The 15,998-nt window shown below is 38.0% G+C and overlaps 1 protein-coding gene across 1 annotated transcript in view; it reads left to right on the top strand.

The window, feature by feature from the left end:
• Positions 1-15,998, top strand: part of SPATA16 (spermatogenesis associated 16) — a 244,465-nt gene that overhangs the window by 176,897 nt on the left and 51,570 nt on the right. Inside the window, exon 6 of the mRNA XM_043874568.1 lies at positions 4,568-4,715. Coding sequence (XP_043730503.1) covers positions 4,568-4,715 — 148 coding nt within the window. The remainder of the gene's footprint in view (positions 1-4,567; positions 4,716-15,998) is intronic.

Here is a 15,998-nt window from a genome sequence, read left to right as displayed (position 1 = left end):
ATCAACTATGTGCTTAGTCACTAAGCCATTTGCTCACTCTTTGCAACTCCATGGACTATAGCCCGCCAGGCTTCTCTGTCCATGGAATTTTCCAGGAAAGAATACTGGAGTGGTTGCCATTTCCTTCTCCAGGGGATCTTCCGCACCCAGGGATCACACTCACATCTCCTACAGCTCCTGCGTTGTAGGCAGATTCTTTACCACCAGTGTCACCTACTTCAATAAAATAATTTTTTTTAAATGGACATAGATTGCTCATGAAAAACAAGTCCAGTTCTAAATTATTAAATTACTACCATCACAAAGCGAAAACCTGATATTTAGGTGCCCAACCAAAAACAATAAAAAATTTCTACTATTTTAAATAATAATAATTATAGAATAATAAGTATTTTAAAGCTAAATTTTTCTAGACTACTTCACAAATAAATTAGTCAACACTATACCAGAAATGTTACATATGTGTGTGCACACTTGTATTTTCAATATATGTGTTTATGGAAATAGAACTGCCATATGACCCAGCAATCCCACTTCTGGGCATACACACCGAGGAAACCAGATCTGAAAGAGACACGTGCACCCCAATGTTCATCGCAGCACTGTTTATAATAGCCAGGACATGGAAGCAACCTAGATGCCCATCAGCAGACGAATGGATAAGGAAGCTGTGGTACATATACACCATGGAATATTACTCAGCCGTTAAAAAGAATTCATTTGAACCAGTTCTAATGAGATGGATGAAACTGGAGCCCATTATACAGAGTGAAATAAGCCAGAAAGATAAAGAACATTACAGCATACTAACACATATATATGGAATTTAGAAAGATGGTAACAACAACCCTATATGCAAAACAGAAAAAGAGACACAGAAGTACAGAACAGACTTTTGAACTCTGTGGGAGAAGGTGAGGGTGGGATGTTTTGAAAGAACAGCATGTATATTATCTATGGTGAAACAGGTCACCAGCCCAGGTGGGATGCATGAGACAAGTGCTCGGGCCTGGTGCACTGGGAAGACCCAGAGGAATCGGGTGGAGAGGGAGGTGGGAGGGGGGATCAGGATGGGGAATACGTGTAAATCTATTGCTGATTCATGTCAATGTATGACAAAACCCACTGAAAAAATAAATAAATTTAAAATAAAATAAAATAAAATAAATATATGTGTTTAAAACTTTATATGTAAATATATATTTAAAATTACATTGCAATATTTCTTTTTGGGGCTCTAGTAATTTTATCTGAGAAAGTGTCTCCATTGAAAGATCAATTTTATTCTTACACACTCTGCTCACTCACTCACTTCTTTACTCATGTTCAAGATGGGGAGCAGAAGCCACAAAAGAACCCCAATTCTATTGACTCTGAGTGAAGAGAGAGGGAGGCCACACTCCAGCATATACCCCCCTGAGTGGAGAACACTGTCAAAGCCTGAATGCCATGTCTTGAGCATTAAGCCAAGAGCACAGTGCCTTAAACAAGCAGATCAAACTGTCATATGAAAACCACTCTTCTGCCACTTGCAAAAACAAAGCTGGTGTAGGCTCTTGGGCACGAGTCTTCCTGTCCTGCTGGGCGATGGCTTAGCAAAGCTATTCTGCCAGCATCACTTAAGCTGCCAGCAGCTGGAAGAGAAATGGGATGGAGAGAGTGTTTTCTTCTGTCTTGGCCTTACTGGGATACTGTTAATACCTTTCTGGGAGCAAAGTAGAAGATTAAATACCTCCACTAAAATTATTTGATCCAGAATTTAAAGCAACATATCCTTCACCAAGATATTCAGAGAGACCACCAGAAAGGCTACTTGGATGTTAGGAAGTGTGATGCCCCCTACAAAATTCATATGCTAGTCCTAACCCCAGGCTATAGATGGTGATGGTATTTGCAAATAGGGTCTTTAAAAAGGTAATTAAGTTAAAATGAGGTCTTTAAATGGGATTTAAACCAATATAAAGCCTTTGACTGTGTGGATCACAACAAACTGTGGAAAGCTCTTAAAGAGATGGGAATACCAGACCATCATACCTATCTCCTGAGAAATCTGTTTGCTAGTCAAAAAGCAACAGTTAGAACTGGGCTGGTTCAATATTGGGAAAGGAGTATGACAGGCCTGTCTGTCATCTCCTGTTTGTTTAACATCATGAGAATTGCCCAGCTGGATGAGTTGTAAGCTGGAATCAAGATAGGTGGGAGAAACATCAACAACCTCAAATATGCAGATGATACCACTCTAATGGCAGAAAGTGAAGAGGAACTAAAAAGCCTCTTGATGAAAGAGGAGAGTGAAAAGGCTGGCTTAAACCTCAACATTCGAAAATCTAAGATCATGGCATCCAGTCCCATCACTTCATGGCAAATAGACAGGGAAACAGTGGAAACAGTGACAGACTTCATTTTCTTGGACTCTTAAATCATTGCAGAAGGTGACTGCAGCCATGAAATTAAAAGAGGCTAGCTCCTTGGAAGAAAAGCTATGATAAACCTAGACAGCATATTAAAAAGCAGAAACATCACTTTGCCAACAAAGGTCCATATAGTCAAAGCTATGGTTTTTCCAGTAGTCATGTACAGATGTGAGAGTTGGTTCATAAAGAAGACTAAATGCCAAAAACTGATGCCTTCAAACTGTGGTGCTGGGGAAGACTCCTGAGAGTTCCTTGGACAGCAAGGAGATCAAACCAGTCAACCTTAAAGGAAATTAAGCCTGAATACTCATTGGAAGGGCTAGTCCTGAACCTGAAGTTCCAGTATTTTGGACATCTGATGCAAACAGCCAACTCTTTGGAAAAATCCCTGATGCTAGGAAAGATGGAGGGCAGAAGAAGAGGGTGTCAGAGTATGAGATGGCTGGATGGCATCACTATGCAATTGATACAAACTTGGGCAAACTCCAGGAAGTGGTGAGGGACAGGGAGGCCTGGTGTGCTGCAGCCCATGGGGTCAGACATGACTGGGTGACTGAGCAACAATAATCCATATGACCAGTGTTCTTATAAGAGGAGATTAGAATACAGACACACACAGAAGGGAAAACATGTGAAAACACAGGAGAAAGTACCTGGCCATCTACTAGCCAAAGAGAGGGTCTAAAAAGAAATAAACACCTGGATCTCAGACTTTTAGCCACTGGAACTATGATAAAATTAATTTATGTTGTTTCAGCCACCCAGTCTGTGAAACTTTGTTATGGTGGCCCTAGCAAACTCACACAGGAACTAGGAGCCTACAAAAGTCAGTGAAGGCAGATCAAGACCTTAGAACTGAGGTCTAGAACAGCTTCCTTCTTCAGCACCTCACTCCACATGAATCCAGGTACAACTACTAACATTCTTGGTCTGGACAGGCCATCCCAGAATTAGCTGAACCAATAAAAATATTCCAGCATATTCCATGTTCCAGCAATGAACAACAAAGCATGAAGCTGGAGAAAATATTCCCCTACCCAATATAAAGGATATTTATTTTTGTTGGAAGACCAGAACCTGGTACCTAAACAGCTTGAGTTCTTAATCCACATCTCTGAATTCCAGACCTGCTGCCTGCATTCCCCTTTGTAAGCCTTCCATCGTAGCATCCAGGCCTTAGCATCCAGACCTGCTGCACCCTCAGACTCCACTGCTTCATAATCCATGGCTACCTCCATCTAAGTGCTGGCTCCAGATTTGGCATCACAATCATGTTCTTTGTTCCCCCTTCCAGTTCATCAAACCTGGAAAGGACAGTGTTGTGGATTTTTATAATATTCTTTTATGCTATTTTCAGAAAAATGAGATAACTACAGACAATTCCACTTTTTATTCAATTGTCAAGGCTTGTTAGAAGGAAAAGTTGTAGGAAAGGAATAAATTCCTTTTTAAAACTTCACATAACTTCCCTTTTGGTCTGTTTCAAATAGTAATGGACCTTGTTAAAACGGGAAGCTCGGAGTGATGACAAGCTTTATCAAGAATGGTACCATACATGAACAAAGAAAATTTAAAGAGATTCTTAAATAGCTGAATTCATCTCAAATGGCTCGACCATTGTGATCTACAGGGAAGGAAAGCTTTGCTAGGAGGGAATTGAGAAAGGTTTTTTTTTTTTATCCTCCAAACGACTTTGCCAGATATTGGAAGAAGAGAAACATAGTTTGTCTAGCTTGTCAGGTTATTTATAGACAATACTTAAATCTAGATCTTTTAATTACTTTTTTAAAGAACAAATTGCTTATCAGTGTCTGTTCATAAGATAATTATATTAGATTTAAGAATTTGATGTTTCAGACCAAGTTAAAAATGACACCTCAGAAAATAGATTTTTTATTTTTATCTTAAAGCAAGCTCAGTTTAGAGGTGTCTGTTTACAAACTTTCTCCATTTAATTGGTTTTCCTAATATGAAATAGTATTTCCAGAACTAATTAAAAGTTCATTCTAATGAATATTCAAGACCAAAATGTTATCTCTGCAGTACAGTATATAGATTTTTAAATCATCCATAAAGGTAATTATATTTTTTTTACATTCTTAAAAAGTCATATATTGTTATTGATGCCAAATGGGTTATTTGTTTCCTCTTAGGCCATGATTGAAGAAGCCATCACCAGAGCGGAATCTTTCTCAGTTATGTACACACCATTTGCAACAAAAATCAGAGCTGATAAAATAGAAAAAGTAAAAGAAGTTTTCACAAAAATTCATCCTGCATACGTGGAGTATATCTACACAGGTAAGAATCAGTATCTTCAAAGTATCAGGTGACGCTTTATTTCCATAAAAAACAGATACAGGGATGTTTCTGACTTTTGTTATTTTGTTCTAAGGATTTTTTTTTTATTAATCTGTTGAGTTGAAATAGAAAGTTATTTCTAGGTTTTATGTCGAGCTAGCCTTATAGGTCTAGTGTAATATCCCTTGTGTCATTGGTCATGTTTCTTTTTTTTAAGAGGAGAGGTAACACTTAGAAACTCTAAGACTATTAAAAAAAAAAAATGAAGGAGTAACTTGTGTAAGATGTCACCTTTTTTCATATCCTTCATCAGTAGATTAGGTGATTCTAGTATTTTCCTGAAGATGAAATTTTTTCTCCAGTCCCTTTTATTTTCTTTGCTCCATCTATTTCATACCTCAAATGCCCCCTTTTTTTAAATTTTTTTTAATGTCCTTCAGCCACTGGTATCCAAAGGAAATCTGGATAGTCAAGTGTATACAAAGAACACAACACTGGTGGTGTTCTTTTTTTGCTGTTTTTGTCTCTGGAAGCCAATTGCTTTTATTCATTCAATACTTTCTACTACGCTCCAAATGTTATTCTAAATTAAGAATTTTCTTGTGTTAAATCAAGAACCAACCCCTAATGGAGATAGAAATATCTAGTTATCTAAGATACTAAGAGTTGTCAAAAGCTTTTGTTATTGCCATTTTACTGTCTTTAAATCATTGACTTAAAACAATATTAAAGACCATTTTGTTACTTCCAAAATTAAAAGCCCATCAACAATAACTACCATGTTAAGCATAATCTCTAAGTACATACACCTAATATTGTATCTTCCTGCTAAGCCCCCTGCAGTCCTTTTGTTAGGGTTTTGGAGCCAAATCACTGATTTATATGATTAATAATATTCTCCATTAGTGATCGCTTTTAAGGTGTCGGCTACTCAACATATATTATCTCTTGTTACTCTCATAACTTAAGTGACTAAGATGATTCTCATGTAGAAATGAGAAAATGGTAACCAGAAGAAACAAATAGTTTTTCCAAAGATATGCAGAAAACCACCACATCAGTGGCAGCGAGCCTTGGATTTGAATCCATGTCGTTGCATTGAGGTACCTTATTTCCATCTGATAGAAGCCAAGATGGGATGAAAACATTAACTTTGGGTCCTATGGAATCTGTTTCTTCCACAATGCCTCAAGCTCTTCAAAAAAAAAAAAAAAAGGTATTTTAAAGATATAACAAGTAAAACCTTAAGGAACAATGAAAATTTGAAGGCATAGAAAGAGAAGAAATCACATGCTATAATGACCACTGATGCTAATTTACTTAATTTGAGCATTTTTAAGAAAGTAGATAAAAATATTTCAGAACTCACAATTTTTTCTAATTGTTATAAATCACATCATTTTGTTATGGATATCTTCAGAGGGCTTTGGGGAGGAAAAGAGTGAAATCAAGAGCAAGCAATTGACAAGTTATGTCAATCTTGTATCATGGAAAATTGATAAGATTCAGTTATTTCCACATCTGCTCTCAGATCCATTGGTAATGAAGAGAGATTCATTGAGGAGATCACCAATTTGCCAATTTCTCTATTGGTAGAATAAATTTAGTTATATTTAACCTACTTCACAGAGAAGTTATGAAGATTAATTAATACTTAGGAAGCACTGTTGCCACTGAGGATTTAAAAACAATAACAACATTAATGAGCCAGATTCATGTCTCATGTAACTCCATCAAACTTGTTATCAAGATGAATTATGATTTGTCGGCAAGGCGATTCATGCTAAAGAATCTTATACTATGGAAGAGAAGATAATTATAAGTTACTGATGATTGTTTCTATTATTTTATAATTACTAATTGCCAGATTGTGACAGCGCTGTATGAGAACAGAGAGAGAAAAGATGCAGTCTCTGAAGGAGAAGGGGAGGCAGAGAAGGCGATCTTGAATTTTAAATTTCATAAGGACTGGTTGGGTTCTTTGCTCTGTATGATGGGTACTTTGGGTTAACAGACTGTTACATTGATGACATGCATCATTTGCCTCTGTTGCACTGATTAAAGGGTGTCTCCAAAGCTATTGCTGGAATGATGGTGAAACCACTATTGCTAACCGTATGTGCAAGTCTTAGTGGCATCTTTTTTCCCCTCAAGTAATTCCAAGGTGAGGAAGAGAGGAGGTCACATGTGGTCTTTAGCTTCTGTATATTTCTCACAAGAGGTCCCGAGTGATGATGTGGGCAGGTATCAGTAGCCAAAGGCAGTAGCTAGACAGTGAGTCATACAAAGAAAGATGGGGCCTAGAAGAATAGTGTTTTGTTGTGGCGAACATGCTCAGTCACACTGACTCTTTGCAACACTATGGACTGTACCCTACCAGGCTCCTCTGTCCATGGAATTTTCCAGAATAGTCAAGTGGACTGTCATTTCCTCCTCCTCCGAAGATCTTGCCAACCCAAGGATCGAACCCTCACCTTCTGTGTCTCCTGCATTGGCATGTGGATTCTTTACCACTGATCCACCGGGGAAGCCCCAGGATTCTCCTTTCATCTGCTTTGATAGAAGTTAAGAAGCTTCCATGTTGCCAAAAATGTATTCAGTTACTTATTTCAACAGTCATGCAGTGTAACTGGACAATTACACAGTAAATATGTACAAACATAAGACTTTTTTTAACCTACGTATGTTTGCCTTTGATCTGCCCAGAGCCAAAAATGTATTCTCTCCCACCCCATGGAACACAATCCCATCCAATCATTTCTAAAATTTAGATTCTCTTCAGTAATTATCTGATCTAATTCTCCATTTATTCCCCCTTTCCACGGGACTTTATTCTCCTCCTACTCTGGTTTCAACGCTCTTGCTTGTGCTTGCTTGAGCTTGTGCTCAGTCTAAGCCATTGTGATCCACTGGACTGTAGCCTGCCAGGATCCTCTGTCCATGAGATTCCTCAGGCTAAAATACTGGAATGTGTTGCCATGCCCTCCTTCAGAGGATCTTCCCAACCCAGGGATCTAACGTGTGTCTCCTGTATTGCAGGTGGATTCTGTACCTGCTGAGCCATCAGGGAAGCCCAGAAGCCTGAGGGCATGTGAGGAAAGAGTCCTCTTCCAAAGTCTGGTGCAGGCTGCCACAGCTGCTGATTACATGGCTAGTGCAACTTGAGACAGCTCTGTTGGTCTGAGGAGGACCTGATGGGCTCACTTATGTGACACGTCAGGTCACCCAAGGGCACCTATATGAGTCCCCATAGTGCTTCCTGGTGCAGATTCTTCTTATATGTACACCAGCCACCCTATCACACAAATTGGCCCAGACAAGAGCTACTTTCTAAGATCCCCTCTCCCTGCCAGAATGCTAATTCTAGATCCTACTCTAGAAGTTTCCTCTTCTCCCCTGGAGACTGGAAGTCACTTGAGTCCTCTCTCCAACTTGCTGTGTTATTCTGCCATTTCTCTTATCCTTTTTTCCATGCTCCAGAATCCCAAGATCCTCAGGAAAAGAAGAAGATCTACAATGGAGATGAGTGGTATATTCAGCTACTTATTTATTCATCAAACATTTATTAAGTACATATATTCCAGACACTATATTAGGTAGTGCTACAATATACCTGACTCTAGTCATTTATACTTCAGGGTGAAAGTTGGACTGTATTTTTCCTCTCTTCTAAAGAATATTTTAATTAAAACCTAAGCTCAAACTGTGGAATGGAAGGCTGATTCTAATTAAAAGAATGGTGGAGGAGAAAACAGATGAAAGAGCAGTTTGGGAATAGAAGTCCTTGCCACTGAAAGTGTTAAAGACTACCTAGTTGTTTACCAAACTATTTTCTTTTCCCCCATATGCATAACTAGAAGACATTTCCAGCTTTCTTTACAGTTCAGTGAGGTTGGTGTTCAAACAACAGACAGTGTTTGAATGTGGATAGAAATAATATATGCCACTCACAGGCTTGACCCATAAACTTCTGCCATATAGAATTCTCTTTCCCTTGCCACTGACTGAATGGGTGGAACTCCAGAACTAAAGAAGCTACAAGGCAAAAGAAGCTTGGATCCCTGAATGACCATATGGAAGGCATATGAATACCTATACGAATAAAAAAAAAATTATCTTGTCTCAGATCACTGAGATTTGGAGGTTCTTTGTTAAACCAGGTGACTTAACTCTAACAGACTACCTTACATCATAACAAGTAGGTGGTTTCCTACTCCATCTACAGTGTGCACAATAAATTCATGTGAACTCAATGGAGAAAGGATAAACATCCCTCCATGTTCAGTCAAACTCATCCTCAGAAACACTCAGCTTGTGTACATTCCCTTCCACCTCCCACTCACTCATCGTTCCTCGAACAACTACAGGTGGATGTTCTCATACATATGTGTTTGTACCCACTCAAAGAAAGGGAACATTTCAGGAGAGACACAGATGCCCCACAGGAGATAGAACACAATTACACAGTTTGCATTGTAGCAGGAAAAACTGGGACCACAAGAGTTTTAGAAGTCATCTAAATCAACAGTCAGCAGATGAAGGTCATAAAATCTGTACCTTGAAGATCTTGGATGAAAAGTCTACCTATCAAAGTTCTACAGGAGAAGTAGGTATTATCATTAAAACTTGGAGACTAATACATTTAGCTCTCCCAGCAGAGGCTGGCAGACAAGCCTCCAACTCAGAAACTCTGCCCAACTCCAGGTCACCTTCATTAAGCATACACAGAATTGAGTTCATTACTCTTCGATCATGTGACAATGCTGTGAGCCCAGTAATAGCTGGAAGAGGTGATGGTGATAAGCAAGAAGAGCATTCATGATAGAGATCCCCCAGGCAGTGTGTTCTTTCTAGCTAACCCCTAATTCACAGTCACCCTTATCAGAGATTTTTCACATGAAAAATAAATTGCAAAGGGAAAAAAAACTGTAAAAAAAAAAAAACCACTCACTTTGAAATTCATAGAGGTCTAAATAGTTTTAATTTCTTATTAAATAAGCCAACTAAATTAGTGATTTATCATGAGAAAAACTCACTTCACCCTCAGCGCTGTGCTTAATCGCTCAGTTATGTCCGACTCTGCAATCCCACGGACTGTAGCCCACCAGGCTCCCCGGTCCTTGGAATTCTCCAGGCAAGAATACTCAAGTAGGATGCCGTGTCCTTCTCCAGGGGATCTTCCTAACCCAAAGATTGAACCCAGGTCTCCCACATTGCAGGCGGATTCTTTACTGACTGAGCCACCAGGGAAGCCTCCCTCGGTGGCAGCACTAAGACTGTATTGCCCTTATAACTTCTTTTTTTTGTTTGTTTTTTCATTTATTTTTATTAGTTGGAGGCTAATTACTTTACAATATTGTAGTGGTTTTTGCCATACATTGACATGAATCAGCCATGGGCCCTTATAACTTCTACAAGACTGATAAGGGAGGGTCAAAATTCAAATCTGCCTCATTGGACAACCAGGCTTATATATCCTCAGGAATTCACTGTGCATTCTTTGCTATGTGGGGAATGTGGTAAGACCCACCAAAATCTTAAAGCTATATTATAATAGAGCTATATTGTACTACAACTCATGGAGGAAAAAAATGACTGAATTTTAGCAGTGTAGCTATCCATTTTTCTTATTTAAGGAAAAATCTAGTTTGATTCATGCAGAGTAGTCAGCATATATAAAACAAATAATAATTCACTAACCCTAGAATTATTATGTTTTCATTTATAAAGATTTTGCTTGAGATTTTTATTCATTTATTCCAATGAAATAATGCAATTCTTTATAGTTCTTATTCTTGCATGGTTGTATTTTAATAATAATAAAGTAATACAATAAGCATATCCTGTCTCCACTTGATGAAAATATCAAGATTTATTTGCTAAATAAATAAATATTCAGTAATGGATCTGTGCTTAGTAATGTTTAATAGAAAAGTTTTCTGGATCAGATATCAATTACTTTAACACTTAGGTGGATAGAGTCATATTTTGTCTTTCCAATGTAATTTAATTCCCAAGAGTAAATATGTATTTTCAGAGGAATAATATATTGTTTTAAAATAGACCTTTAAAAATTGCTTTTCACTGAAATTTATAACCTTGTTCTTGTTCAGTCATCATTTACCAGTAAGGATACTACAGTCTTATGCTATCTAAATTGTAAAGTTAAAATTCCTTATTTTATTCTTTCTTCTTCAAAATATTATAATTTTATCATGATCAAGTGTAAATCTATGGCTGATTCATATCAATGTATGACAAAACCCACTGAAATGTTGTGAAGTAATTAGCCTCCAACTAATAAAAAAATTAAAAAAAAAAAAAAAAGAATTTCTAAGATTAAACTATTTTCCTCTTCTTTCTAACTCACTTTATCAAATGGAAAAGATTATAGAATTAAAGAGCCTACATCTCCAATATCATCATGAAAGTGTTACAGCCAGGTTGGTTATAAAGATAAATCATCTCATGTTTGTACCACGAGAATTCTTTGTAGAAATAGAGAATCATTCCCAAAGTAAAGAAATTCCTCATATATGGGGCTAAAGTCTCTGTTCTTAAAATATTAAACTGTTGGTCTTCCCAATGGGAAGAGTGGTGTTCCAGCACTATTCTATCTAATGAAAGTAAACACTTCTCAGTGAGCAGCCCACTTATCCTTTGCAGTAGCAGGTTACAACATTGCTCACCTCTGGTCTCCATCATCTACTGTCTCTTGCCTTCTATGATTGCATTTCTCCTGGACCTCTCTGAAAGTGTAATGAATCCTGCTTAATGTGTTTTCTTATGGGACCTGACTGAAGACAAACAATGTTTCATTTAAAGAAATACCAGTCAGTAATTCAAAAATAAATGGAAGTAATGTAAGCTTTTACTCTAGTCTCTTAAGAAAAACCAGTGTGTTGGGGCAAGGTGGTGTGGTTGGAATGAGATACGTGGCAGAAAGCAGATGTCAGAGGTATTTTATCCATCATGCTCAGAAAAACCTGATAATGTACACGTGCACACACTTACATGGCAGCTTCCCTCCAAGTCTCTTTTCCCACTCTAAGCTCTCCAAATACACTCCCCGAGTTTATTCCTTCATAAACAGAGTAATCCCTTTCTGATGTCAATCTTGGCAGCCTTAACAGCACCTGTTACCTCAGTCTACATTAAAAAAAAAAAAAAAAAGCTCCATAATAATTTCAAAATAAACTGAGCTCATTTCGGCAGGTAAAGAAGCAGTGAGGTAAATATTCATGTTAAGATTTGGTTTTTCCTGAAACACTTACTTATGTTGTCTAATATAGCCACTCTGTAATATTAGAGCTAATCATTAGGCACTGCCATCTAATGAATCATGCAGCTGAGCATTAAAATCCCTAAAGACTGAACTCTCAATCATGTAAAACAATGTCTCTAGTTCTTAATTTTAAACTCTACAAGTTGGTTGTGCACAGAATTGGAAATTTCTATTTTGCAGTATTATCCTTTTTTTCCTTCAGTTTTACATATTTGGCATTCAGGTCCTATTTACTTATGCTTTAATACTTGGCTCAGTTACCTTATACCTTTTAGGCAGGAGCTTTTCTTGATGATCTTGTGGTCCAAAGATAATCACTGCTTTTCACACCTAAAATAGAGCCCCATCCAAGTTATTTGTCATTCTTTTTTTTTTTTTTTTAATTTACTTTTTGGCCAAGACACATTGGCCTGTGGGATCTTAGTTACCAGACAAGGGACTGAACCCGGGCCCTCTGCATTGGAAGTGCAGTTTTTAACCACTGGACCACTCGGAAAGTCCCCTCAGCCAAGTTATTCATCTTTTCTCATATATTCTTTAAATCATTTTTATTGTGAAATATCACAGACATTTAAATTTACACAAAACGAATGCTCAGCTAAACTAATTGTTACAGGTTAAATAAAGTAAAAAAAAAAAAATGTTGCTAGCTCTCCAGGTATCCTCTCTACTGGCCTCTGAAAAATCCCAAACCATTCCCTACCTCCTACCAACGTAAACACTGTCCTCACCTGGAAGTCACCGCGCTCCATAATCTAAGGAATCATGTATTCATATATTCTGAAAAATTCATATATTCTGAAAATGTGTCAACATTTAAAAAAAATACTAGTCCTTACTCCTTGCTATTCTTTCATTGAAGAATTTTAGCTGGACATTTGTTACCTCTACTCATCTAATTTTCCGTTATCACTGAAGCCGTTCCTTATATTTTCTATTTCTTTGTCTCTCTGTGCCATCCATTTTGAATCTCAATGAGTGTTAGTCATTCAGTCAGTCATGCCCCATTCTTTGCAACCCCATGGACTGTAAATATTAATCCAATTCAGAACTCTCTTCTAATTTCATTTTAGCTGCAACAGGTAATGATAACCAAGATTGTATATTTTGCTTTTCTCTTGTTAGTTTGTATTTCTTAATGCATCCAGTGTATCAGCTTCCCAGGCATTGGATTCATCTCTACAATGGGTAACTCTTATCTTTAGTAATTGATCACAGCACAACTGCAGTTTCACACCACAAGTGGCCACCCAGGAATCAAGGATTTCTCACCCTCCAATTCCACTCGTTTATCCCTTTTCTTCCCAAACCACATGTTTCCATGAGCCAGAACCACTTTAGCAAATCTCACTTCTGACCCCAAATATAGGATTGCCTTTTCCTCACAACACTTTCGACACCAAATATGTGGTTGTTTTCTTTACCACTGTTCTAACTATCAGCCACCAACTGGGCTTTTAACAATTCAACTTTGGTACTAACTATCCAGAGTTAATACAGACCTCACAGATGAAAGGATCTATCCTACAAGACTGCCCCCACCCACCACTTCAGATGCCAGTCACAAGTCCCAGGTCTCCTATACTTCTAATCAAGAAGTTATAAATTGGGGGTTCCCACAAACCCCAATTTAGGTTTTATAATTTTCCAGGATGACTCATAGTACTCAGGAAGTGCTTTACTTACTATTACTAGTTTATCATAAAGGATACAATTCAAGAACAGCCAAATTGAAGAGATACTGGGTTTGCCAAAAAGATCATTTGGGTTTTTTTGGTGACATCTTATGGAAAAACATAGGGCAAAGTAAGGTATGTAGAGGGGTGTGTGTGTGTTCAGGGAACACCCACGCTCTCTCTGGGTGCACCGCTCTCCCAGTACCTCATGAACTTCACTAACCCAGAAGCTCTCCAAACCCCATCATCTGGGGGGTTTATGGAGGTTGCATCATGATTGGTTTAATCACTGGCCACTGGTGATTAACTCAATCTCCAGCCTGTTCAATCTCCAGAGCATGAAGAATGAGGCTGAAAGTTCCAAGTTTCTAATCAAGGCTTGGTCTTTCTTGAGACTAGCCCCCATCCTGGCATAAACTCTCTGGGGGGCTGCCAAGAAACACCTCATTAGAACAAAAGACACTCCTATTATCCCTTACCACTCAGGAAATTCCAAGCATTATAGAAGCTCTGCACCAGGAACTGGGGACAAGACCAACTATCTCTCTATGGTACCACATCATCTCTCACTCATTGTAGATAGTAACATTTGTAAGTTTTTACTCTTGGGTGCAAGCCACTATTTGGTGTGGCTTTATCTGTGAGAATCCAGTAGAGTTTGGGTTGATTTTGTTTCCTCCCAGAGATTTCTTTTGATTTTTCCAAACACTATAGAGTCCTATCAATGAGAGAGCCTTTGTTTCTGGAGCTGAGATTTCCTGGATATTTAGGTGTAGTATAAATTCAAACCTTATCCCATGCCTAGAGTTAAAATTCTCAAAGAGGGGAAAAATAATCCTACTCCAGGCCCCCCAAATTCAGGGCATTAGAGCAACAATATGTTATTTCACTAACTGTGAATCTAATAAATATTGAAGGAAATAGCAGTATCTTTCCTGTTTGTCTCAAATCTACTTTGTTAGGGATGGAATTAAGGCACTTCCCCAGAATAAATACAATACAGCTGATTAAACATAAAACTTCAGAATCAATAAGAATTTCAAGTGAAATAAAAATAAACTACGTATAAAAATCTTATGTAGTTATTAATTTTTTCACACTTTACAAATGGGTTGTGAGAGGAAACATCTACAAAGATTGGTTTTGGAGAAGTAGCCCAGCAGCCTAAAGGGAAAATTAGGAATGAAAACCAATTTTTTTCACTTGCATCTACAGCTCTGACATTATAACGAAGGTCAACAAGAAAATACAATTTATTATACAAAGATTCATTACACATACAGCTTTAGCACACATCAAATGCAAAAATCAAAATACACTATGCTTTTAAAAGTGGAAACTTTTATTATTTATGGGGAGCAGTAATGATAAGTTAGCTGCAAAAGCTGCTGCCTTTTGCTGTTTTCTTGCTGATGTGAATTTGTGGATAACTTCCAAGACAGAGGTAGCGGCATTAAAAGAGTACAAGATAAAGCTCAGAAAATGATTGGGGAAGAAGTTGTGACAAAGTGCTGGCATTATGAAGGGACTGGAGAAACTAAACTCTGAAACTGAGCACTAAAAGGAAGTCATATAAAACTGACATGGTCCCGTCTCACAGTGAACAACTGGGACCTTTAGAAATGAGATTTTGCTCTAACCCAAAATGTCAGAACATTTTGTTATGGACAAAGGGCAGAGAAATGACATAGACACTGGGAAATAGAGAAGGAAATGAAACTTAGGGAAAGGTGATAAGAGAACCGTGGCAAATTTGTGTGTTTCTAAAAAAGTTTTAAAACCTCTATGACTTTTCTTTTTTCCAAATTGCTTTGAAAAGTTCATCCACAACCTGTTGACTGTGGCTATGTTGGGGTATCCAACAGAAAATATTGATGATGGTGGTATCTGTGCTTCCTACTTTATGTCCAGAGAGCTCAAATATTATTTTACAGATATGTAGCTTCATGAAAGGGCTTCCCTGGTAGCTCATATAGCAAAGCGTCTGCCTGCAATGCGGGAGACCTGGGTTCGATCCCTGGGTTGGGAAGATCCTCTGGAGAAGGAAATAGCAACCCACTCCAATACTCTTGCCTGGAAAATTCCATGGATGGAGGAGCCTGGTAGGCTACAGTCCAAGGGAACGCAAAGAGTTGGACATGACTGAGCAACTTCACTTCAGCTTCATGAAAATAAGCAGTCTTTCATGCATACAGATGAGTCAGCTGATCTGTACTCAATAGTTCACATTTTTCAAGGTGCTTCTCTGGTGCTACTGACAGTTTCACTAAGCCAGATTCTCTGTTTATCCAATCTTCTTAGTGACTAAGAGTCCACGTTTCC

This window comes from Cervus elaphus, chromosome 19, assembly GCF_910594005.1.
Source record: "Cervus elaphus chromosome 19, mCerEla1.1, whole genome shotgun sequence".
Classification (NCBI taxonomy): domain Eukaryota; kingdom Metazoa; phylum Chordata; class Mammalia; order Artiodactyla; family Cervidae; genus Cervus; species Cervus elaphus.
This window is presented reverse-complemented; position numbering and strand designations above follow the sequence as displayed.